Consider the following 10,388-nt stretch of genomic DNA (forward strand, 5'->3'; position numbering starts at 1 on the left):
ATAAGACTAAATTAAAGTCAGGAATAGAACAGAAGAATATTGGCATTATATTGAAGCTAAGGTAGTAAGGTACCTAGTGGACTAAATTAAAGCCAGGGATAACGGAAGAATATCAATGTGGCATTATATTATATTGAAGAATACCTGGTGATTGCACATAGCTTCGTCATCCTTTGGGTACAGTTCGTTGTTGCTGCACCAACAGATAGAGTCAAGTGAAAACACTCATGATAGCTAGCTTACACAAGAAAAAGATTAAAATTAATAATTCAAGAAACTAACCATTCAGGGCAAAACTTAATAGTACTCATTTTTTCAAGTCGTTTGGTTCTTAGTCTTCTTCCCCTGAAAACCCTAGCTAGCTTCGCTGCTGTGACGCGGGATCACTAATGGCTTTTATATTGGAGTTGAGGATGAATTACATTGGTGAACGAAGACTGAAGCAAGCGGGTCACTAATGGCTTTTATATTGGAGGTTGAATTATATTGGTGAAGGGAGACTGGAGCAAGCGGAACTCTAATGACTTTTATATACTATGGTTAGGAAGCCTGTAAGTTATTATTATTATTATTATTTTTTGTTTTTGTTTTTGTTTTTTTGTTTTGTTGGTTTTTGTTTTTTCTTTTTAGCCCAAACCTTTTTAAAAGCTTATTTAATATGACTGAATTTTTTTAACAGTCAATCTATACTGTATATAATTAAAAAATCCTAAAATTTTAACTTCTCGTCGAATTCCTAAAAAATCCCCCTTCCCAATAAAATATATTGATTTCTACTTTCCTATTCGTACAATAATTCTGGGTAAAAATTCTATTCTAAAATTTTAAAATAGTGTAATACAATTTCCTTTGCACATCTATATCTATCTTCTTCTTCTATACTATAGATAATAACAAAATCCTGAAATTTTAACTTTCCCGCTCAATTCCTAAAAAATCTATCATCGCAATAAAATATATTGATTTCTACTTTCCCATTGGTACAATAATTCTGGGTAAAAATTCTATTCTAAAATTTTAAAATAGTGTAATACAATTCCCTTTGCACATCTATACTGCGCAACAGAGTCCACAAATTATGGACCACTCCGATCAACAATCCGAGCAGTGGGGGTTGATCTAGACGCATCCCTAACCCCATCTATGGCCTCCGATCGTCCATGCATGGACTCAAACGCCGGAAAAACCTCCCGCGACGAAGACCGGTTCGCGACTTGCGAATTTGCTGATGGTTGCCGATCGCCAAACTAATGGTGGTGATACTGTCGCTGGGAGTGGGAGACTGCTCTGGAGGGTTGCGAAAGATCATCGCTGGCCTAGAGCCTCTTGATCGCCGACTTCGAGAGAGTATAGCATTGTGACGAAGATCGGCCATCACGGAAGAGTATAACAGGAGGTTACTTTATATTATATTTAATATAAATGGTGAAAGGGCTGCCAACTAAATACTTCCACATCAGCAAAAAAAAAAAAAAACCTCCACATCATCAATAACTTGTCACTTGGAGGCAACCTGCTAAAAAGGCTAAGTGGACACAATTTTTTGGTTTGTGAATTGAATAATCACTTATGTAAGTCCAGGATGTGGCATGACATATCGCAATTGGTTCATGGTGCGATTTGACACTTGAGCCTACTATATATAATAACAAAATCCTGAAATTTTAACTTTCCCGCTCAATTCCTAAAAAATCTCTCTTCCCAATAAAATATATTGATTTCTATTTTCCCATTCGTACAATAATTCTGGGTAAAAAGTCTATTCTAAAATTTTAAAATAGTGTAATACAATTCCCTTTGCACATCTATATCTATACTATATATAATAAAAAAAAATCCTAAAATTTTAACTTCCCGCCCAATTCCTAAAAAATCTCCCTTCCCAATAAAATATATTGATTTCTACTTTCCCATTCGTACAATAATTCTGAGTAAAAATTCTAGTTCGTACAATAATTCTAGGTAAAAATTCTATTCTAAAGTTTTAAAATAGTGTAATACAATTCCCTTTGCACATCTATATCTATACTATCTATCTATACTATATATAATAACAAAATCCTGAAATTTTAACTTTCCCGCTCAATTCCTAAAAAATCTATCTTCCCAATAAAATATATTGATTTCTACTTTTCCCTTCGTACAATAATTCTGGGTAAAAATTCTATTCTAAAATTTTAAATTAGTGTAATACAATTCACTTTGCACATCTATCTATCTATCTATCTATACTATCTATACTATATATATAATAACAAAATCCTGAAATTTTAACTTCCCGCCCAATTCCTAAAAAATCTCTCTTCCCAATAAAATATATTGATTTCTACTTTCTCATTCGTAAAATAATTCTGGGTAAAAATTCTATTCTAAAATTTTAAAATAGTGTAATACAGATGAGAATTCGGGATCAGAATCAATTTCAGAAAGATAGGAATACAGGAGAGTATATCTCAGTCTATCTCTAACTGTTCCTATCTAACAGGTTATTAGTAGAAGACTAGTTCTAACCATACAATAATAACTATATAGTAAAACATAACAATTAATATAACTCATACACCCCCTCAAGCTGACGGTGTTAGGGACACAACGTTGAGCTTGTCACGGAGATCAATAAACCTTGGCCCAGACAGCGGTTTAGTGAGAATATCTGCAAGCTGATCCTTCGTAGAGACAAAATTAACCACAAAGTCACCACTGGCTACCTTATCACGGACAAAATGATAGTCGATTTCAACATGCTTCGTTCTGGCGTGGAAAACTGGATTTGCGCAAAGATATGTCGCTCCCAAGTTATCACACCATAAAGTAGAGGGTTGCCCTGAGTGAAGACCTAACTCCCGAAGTAGAGAAACAACCCAAGTAACCTCAGCTGCCACATCGGCTAAGGCCTTGTATTCTGCTTCAGTCGACGAGCGTGCAACTGTCCGCTGTTTCCGGGAAAGCCAAGAAATGAGATTCGACCCAAGGAACACTGCGTACCCGCTGGTGCTCTTCCGATCTATAGGACAGCCGGCCCAATCGGAGTCGGAATAAGCGTGAACAGAGGAAGTTGACGAGGGACTTAGCCGCAACCCATACTCCAGTGTGCCCTTTACATACCTTAAGACTCGCTTGACCATACCCCAATGCTCATCAGTCGGGGCATGCATAAACTGACACAACCGGTTTACAGCATATGATAAATCCGGCCGAGTAATGGTGAGATACTGTAAGGCCCCAACAATCCGACGGTACTGTGTGGGATTGTCAAACGCCTCATCGGACGGCGTGACTGGCTGAGTTGTCGAAGCAGGAGTGGCTAAGGGCTTGCAGTCGACCATACCAGCCCTATTCAAAAGATCATGCATGTAACGACGTTGTGACAAAATTACTCCATCCGGAGTATCCACTGTCTCAATTCCCAAGAAGAAGCTTGGTTTACCGAGATCTCTGATTTTGAAAGCCGTTGCAAGACGGTGTAGCAAGGTGTTAATAAGAGTTACACTGTTTCCCAGCATAATAATGTCATCGACGTATACTAATAAAAAGACCTGACAACCATCTGAACTGTAGTAAAAGAGGGATACATCTGTTTTTGAAGCACTGAAACCCGTAGTGAGCAGAAAGTCATGAAGGCGTTTAAACCACGCCCGAGGTGCCTGCTTAAGACCATATAAGGACCTCTGCAAGTGACAGACATGATCCGGATGAGTTGGGTCTTCGTACCCCGGTGGTTGTTTCATAAATACAGTTTCAGCTAGACGCCATTTAGGAAGGCGTTGTGAACATCTAGTTGCCTTAAGGTCCACTTGTTGGTGATAGCCAACGACAGAAGGAGACGAACAGTTGTCGGTTTGACAACCGGGCTGAAGGTGTCGAAGAAATCTTCCCCAGCGACCTGATTGTAGCCTTTAGCCACAAGCCGTGACTTATGCCTCTCTACTGAGCCATCAGCAGTCCGTTTGGTGCGAAACACCCACTTACACCCAATGATATTCATGTCGGGCTTGGGTGGGACCAAACGCCAAGTGTCGTTATGCAGAAGGGCATTAAATTCCTGATCCATAGCATCCCTCCACTGTGGGTGCCCAACAGCTTGGGAATAACAAGTTGGATCAGCTGTAATAGCCGTGAGGGCTTGAAATTCTTCATCAGTTCCATGAGTCTGATAGCGAAGACGCATGACATGAGCCCGTTTCTGTGGTTGGGTCCGACCTCGGCCTCGACCCCGACCCCGTCCCCGTCCCGTCCCCGAGTGGCTGGGACAGCGGGCTCAATAGCTAATGGTGGGGCTTCTCGAGCTATTGGACGTGGGTCTGAGTCAGGAGATAAGGGAGTGACAGGACGCACCTCTGGGTGGACCTGAACTGGCACAACGGGCCCAGATGCCCAAGGCACTGGCTGGGGTTCAACGCTGCGAGGTGTCACACCTGTAACAAACGGAAAGATTGTTTCATCAAACCGCACATGGCGACAGATATAAGTTTTTCCACTAGTTAAATCCATGCATCTGTATCCTCGAAAGGAAAGAGGATACCCCAGAAAGACACACGGGGTGGAGCGAAACTCTATCTTATGCCGATTGTAAGGCCTAAGATAAGGGTAACACAGGCACCCGAAGACGCGTAGAAACTGATAAGGGGGTAGCTTTTTGTGTAGACGGAAATGGGGGCTTTCAAATTTTAGGACAGAGGAAGGTAGATAATTGATGAGACATGTGGCTGTCTCGAATGCATAGTCCCAATATTGTTGTGGGACCGACCCTTGAGCTAGAAGAGCTAAACCCGTTTCGACAATATGTCTGTTGCGGAGTTCAACTCTCCCGTTTTGCTCGTGTGTGTAGGCACACGACTGTCGGTGATTAATCCCAAGAGATTGAAACGTAGCGTGGAGTTTGCGGTATTCACCCCCTAAATCGGATTGTATGGACTTGATAGAGCGCGAGAATTGCCGCTCTACCAAAACACGAAAAACATCAAAAGTTTTATAGATGTCTGATTTTACCCTTAATGGATAAAACCAGCAATAACGTGAAAAATCATCTACAAAGAGAAGAAAATATCTAAAGCCACTAGACGAGATAACTGGTGCAGGACCCCAGATATCTGTATACAATAAGTCAAGAACATTATTACTAGAGTTATCAATTCTGTCTAATGGAAAATGACATGACTTGCCAAGGTGGCAAGCCGTGCATGACCCGAAACTAGAATTATTTTGTGACACTAGACAGTGCTGCAGAATTTTGTTTTGGACTAGTTTGTGTGGATGACCAAGTCTGCGATGCCAAATTGCGGGCGTTGCACGGGAACTAACGAACGCGAAATGACTCCGGGAAATGGGTAGCTTGTATAGACCGCCAGAAGTTGGGCCTTTAAGGAGCACCGCCTTGGCGCTGGAATCCTTCACAACAAAACAACTGTCATGAAATTCAAAATAAACAGAATTTTCTTTAGCGAATTTTTGTACAGATAATAGTGGGACAGTCAATTTCGGGACATGAAGAACATTAGATAGGTGTAACTGTTTAGACAAAGAGGGGATCGATGCATGGCCAACCCGTGAAATTACTAAACCTGTACCATTGCCCACTCGGAGAGTGTCCGGGCCATTATACTCCTCCGAGGACGTGAGTATTCCGGCTTCGGGAGTTGCGTGGGCCGTGGCTCCTGTATCGGGATACCACGCATCAACCGAGGGTGCAGACGTGACCGGCGAGTCACCGGAGACAGCTACATGGGCTTGAGCCGGTGGTTGGGTCGTGTACCGTTTGTTGCAATAAACGGCAGTATGTCCATGTGTTCTACAGATTTGGCACCGTGGAACACCCGTTGGTTGCGACCACCGCCGCGATTCCGGTCACGCCCGCCGCGCCACCCGAATTGCCGGCCTCCATTACCGGCGTTGTTACTGCCTCCGCTACCGCCACGTCCCGAGCCACCACTGCCACGGCCTGCGTATAGCGCTGTCGGCGCTGCTCCATCTGCAAAGTCGTCCGCCAGAATGAAGTCGGCGGCTTGCAGATGATCCGCCAAGTGTGGGAGCGATACGGGTGCGTGGGCTGTTAGAGACGCTGCATACGCCCTGTACTCCGGCCTCAAGCCTCGTAGGACGTAGAGATTTTGCTCCGCCAAGGACATGGGTTGCCCGGCCTGCGCAAGAGCTTCCACCAATAGCTCCGCCTTGCCGAGATAATCACACGGCGTCGACGCCCCTTGCTGGAGCGCCTGGAATTGGCCGAGCAGGCTCAAGCAGCGTGCCTGCGTGTTGGACCCGAGAGCTGCACAGATCGACCTCCAAACTTCGGCGGCGGAATTCCGACCAACCGCTAGGTGCAACACCTCGTCGGACATGGATGATATGAGGAGGCTCAGAATGGACTGATCCTGGAGAACCCAGGCCTTATGTGCCGGGTTCGGGACTGATGGAGCCGAAGTGGTGGCGCCGGAGCCAGAGCCGCCGGAGGACTCGGTGATGAATGCCGGTGGACACGGGTGAGTGCCATCAACGAAGCCAATAAGATCTTGACCTCTAAGGAATGGGAGAAGTTGAGTTATCCAAAATAAGAAGTTCCTAGAGGTTAGTTTCATTGAGATGAAGTGATGGGCTCCTGCTAGGGGATTTCCGGTCGCCGGAGAGGCACCGCCGGCGGCGGCGGACGGAGTCCTCTCGGAAGAATGGGACGACATAACGGCAGGGTAGGGAGGGGGTTGGGTGTTTTGCGGTGGAGGATCGTGTTTAGGCTGATACCAGATGAGAATTCAGGATCAGAATCAATTTTAGAAAGATAGGAATACAGGAGAGTATATCTCAGTCTATCTCTAACTGTTCCTATCTAACAGGTTATTAGTAGAAGACTAGTTCTAACCATACAATAATAACTATATAGTAAAACATAACAATTAATATAACTCATAATACAATTCCCTTTGCACATGTATAATCTATAATCTATAATATATATATATATATATATATATATATATATATATATATAATAATAATAATAACAAAATCTTGAAATTTTAACTTCCCGCTCAATTCCTACAAAATCTCTCTTCCCAATAAAATATATTGATTTCTACTTTCCCATTCGTACAATAATTCTGCGTAAAAATTCTATTCTAAATTTTTAAAATAGTGTAATACAATTCCATTTGCACATCTATACTATATATAATAAAAAAAAATCCTAAAATTTTAACTTCCCGCCCAATTTCTAAAAAATCTCTCTTCCCAATAAAATATATTGATTTCTACTTTCCCATTCGTACAATAATTCTAGGTAAAAATTCTATTCTAAAATTTTAAAATAGTGTAATACAAATCTCTTTGTACATCTATATCTATCTATATTATCTATAATAACAAAATCCTGAAATTTTAACTTTCTCGCTCAATTCCTAAAAAATCTCCATTCCCAATCAAATATATTGATTTCTACTTCCCCATTCGTACAATAATTCTGGGTAAAAATTCTATTCTAAAATTTTAAAATAGTGTAATACAATTCCATTTGCACATCTATACTATATAATATATAATAACAAAATCCTGAAATTTTAACTTTCCGCTCAATTCCTAAAAATCTCACTTCCCAATAAAATATATTGATTTCTACTTTACCATTCGTACAATAATTCTGGGTTAAAGTTGTGATGTATCAAAAGTTCGGCAAGGCATAACTTTTGACTCGATTGTCCGTTTTGGACAAATACTTTTTTGAAATCGCCTATTTTTTCGATATCTATCCACCGCAAACTGCCGTAGGCGGTTTTGCCCACCAATTCCAAAAAAAATGCTTTATTAAATAGTTTCTATGAAAAAACTATGAGAACCTTATGTTTTATTAATGAATTTTTAAAATTTTTAATTAAAAAATTGTCCCGTGCATTATTTAATAATCTCTCTTTATAATTGGTCAAATTATTTAATTATGATAAATTAGGGAATAATTAATGATGGTAATAGAAATCCTAGAAGACTATTAGAATTGAAGAATATTTAATTATTGTTATATTATTATTGTGACTCACGGAATACAATACAGGAATATTTAATTATGGTTATATTATTATTTTGTGCCTCGCGGCCATTATATATTAACAAAACTTGAAAAGAAACTAAAAATAATAATAATAATATAATAATAATATAAGTGGTAAAAATAATATCTAAAAGTAATTAAATGTTAATAATAATAGTAAGAATATTAACGTAAGAATTATAACATAGAATAAATCGTCATAATTAATAACTATAGTCTAAGATTAAATTTGGAATTGTCAGCCAAGATAAGCGACCTCTGATGAAATTAACTCTTTATCGATTTAAATATTCTTAATATATTACAACAACTCCATTCCGTGCACGGGTGAAGATACTAGTTTAATATATAAACTTAAAAAGACTTCAAAATAAGTTCTAAATAAAATTTATCGTACATGTTATATATAGTTTTAAGGTTTACATATTTATAAATTTTTAAAAATATAACTAATGCAATAATATAAATCTAATACAAAATTATATCACCATAAATCCATTAGTATCAATACAATCAATCAATGAACACAGAATTATAAGTTCATAATACAAAATCCAACATTGCATTTTTAATAAACATAAGTTCATAATACAAAATCCAACAACACATTTTAATAATCACAAAACCATAAGTTCATAAAACAAAAATCCAACACAAGTTTAATAACCACATAACCACAAGTTCAAAGATGTGTGATGTGTATGTGACAATTACAATTGAATGTAATTGATGATGCTGAACAAGTAATACTGAATTGGATATCCCTAGCTATATATGGGCACATGGTTGCACCCATACCCATTTTAACAGCCTGATGGCTTGAATACTATATTGATTATTCCTTTTGATTAACACATACCATAAGAGTTCTTTCATGTGTAAACTCTTGGTTTATTTCTCAATACATTATACGTTAGTTTATCAATGTATGTTGCTTGGGAATAGAATAGGACATTTAATGAGCCCGCTATTACTTGCATTGGTATTACAATGTAATGAAACTCTATTGTGCAAACCAAAATTTGTTTCGGCTAAGCCTCCTAGAAAGATGCAACCCAATGTATACGCAGCAATTATCTTCACTCTCAAAACGGCGTAGTTTTGTGTGGGCGGGAGAATTTTTTCAGCAAAAACTCGAACTTAGTGCTTTATTATAATAATAATAGATAGATAATAGATATATAAGATTCATCTCGTAACAAAAACAATGAAAGTCCAAATTAAATAATTAAACAGGACTCCTATATTTAATAGAACGTCACACGTCTATATTTAATAGAACTAGAACGTCACACGTCTATATTTAATAGAACCAGAACGGCACACATCACACATCTATATTTAATAGAAGGGTCCTGACACGTAATCATCAATCCAGCTGTCGTCGTCCCAGAATCTGTGGAGGCAGTCCGAATTGCAGCAAATAAAAGACAGCCCTGCTGGTATTCCGCTGCGAGTCGTTAGCTGCACGCATCCAATTAAGAAATATGAGCAATTATTATTATGATAATAATAATTTACTGCTAAGTTTATTAGATCTGTGATGTAATAGTCCAGACATTTTCTTTCTTGATTCATAAATGTAAGCAAAATATAATAGCCCTTTGGCTAGGCAGTATTAATTAGAACAACAATAATGCAATGCAGTGAAACTAAAGAACAGTCATGGCACTCAAAAGCATACATTGAATAAACTGAGTTACAAAAATAAGTACCCAAAAGAATTTAGTGTCTCTATGACCACATTTAGGACATTGCGCAAGTCTTGTACTATGATAGAGTTTTTGTTCTGCACTTACGACATAATGTTGAATCACATTTCTATTATCAGCGACCTCCTGACAATATTACAATAAAACTAGAGTTAACAACATAACTAGTCAGTAAGATCAAAACGTCAATAAGACTAAATTAAAGTCTTCGATCAGATCAATGTGACATTATATTGAGGGGTACCTGGTCGACTAAATTAGGGTCGGGCATCAAAAAGAAGAATACTCGGTCATCACACCTGCGACATGCATAGCTGACGATCTTCAAAACTTCATCTTCTTCCGTTGTGTACAGTTCGTTGTTGCTGCACAAGAGATAGAGTCAAGTGAAAACACTCATGCTAGCTTACAGAAGAAAAAGATAATTCAAAAAACTAACCATTGAGGGCAAAACTTAATAGTACTCATTTTTGCAAAGTCTTTGTTCCAATGGCGTTTGGTTCTCAGTCTTTCTTCCCTGAAAACCCTAGCTAGCTTCGTTGCTAAGACGCTGGATCACTAATGGCTTTTATATTGGAGCTGAGGATGAATTATATTCGTGAAGGAAGACTGGAGCGAGCGGGTCACTAATGGCTTTTATATTG

The 10,388-nt window shown here is 38.9% G+C and overlaps 3 protein-coding genes and 1 long non-coding RNA gene across 4 annotated transcripts; all 4 read right to left on the reverse strand.

The window, feature by feature from the left end:
• Window positions 1-2,567: 2,567 nt before the first annotated feature.
• LOC109169846 (uncharacterized mitochondrial protein AtMg00810-like) lies at window positions 2,568-3,728 on the reverse strand. Its single transcript, XM_019318735.1, has one exon. It carries the CDS (start codon window positions 3,726-3,728, stop codon window positions 2,568-2,570), a length of 1,161 nt encoding a protein of 386 aa, XP_019174280.1.
• Window positions 3,729-3,742: 14 nt separating this feature from the next.
• On the reverse strand, window positions 3,743-4,168 carry LOC109169847 (uncharacterized mitochondrial protein AtMg00820-like). The gene has a single exon (XM_019318736.1). The coding sequence runs from the start codon at window positions 4,166-4,168 to the stop codon at window positions 3,743-3,745; it is 426 nt and encodes a 141-aa protein (XP_019174281.1).
• A 1,549-nt stretch (window positions 4,169-5,717) lies between these two features.
• Window positions 5,718-6,674, reverse strand: LOC109169848. The gene has a single exon (XM_019318737.1). The coding sequence runs from the start codon at window positions 6,672-6,674 to the stop codon at window positions 5,718-5,720; it is 957 nt and encodes a 318-aa protein (XP_019174282.1).
• Window positions 6,675-9,422: 2,748 nt separating this feature from the next.
• LOC109170061 lies at window positions 9,423-10,068 on the reverse strand. The gene is made up of 3 exons (XR_002052337.1): window positions 9,989-10,068; window positions 9,748-9,870; window positions 9,423-9,496 (listed from the first exon to the last, which is right to left on the reverse strand). It is a non-coding gene; the product is annotated as an uncharacterized LOC109170061 (long non-coding RNA).
• Window positions 10,069-10,388: the final 320 nt, after the last annotated feature.

This window comes from Ipomoea nil, unplaced genomic scaffold (assembly GCF_001879475.1).
Source record: "Ipomoea nil cultivar Tokyo-kokei standard unplaced genomic scaffold, Asagao_1.1 scaffold3321, whole genome shotgun sequence".
In the NCBI taxonomy this organism is placed as follows: Eukaryota; Viridiplantae; Streptophyta; class Magnoliopsida; order Solanales; family Convolvulaceae; genus Ipomoea; species Ipomoea nil.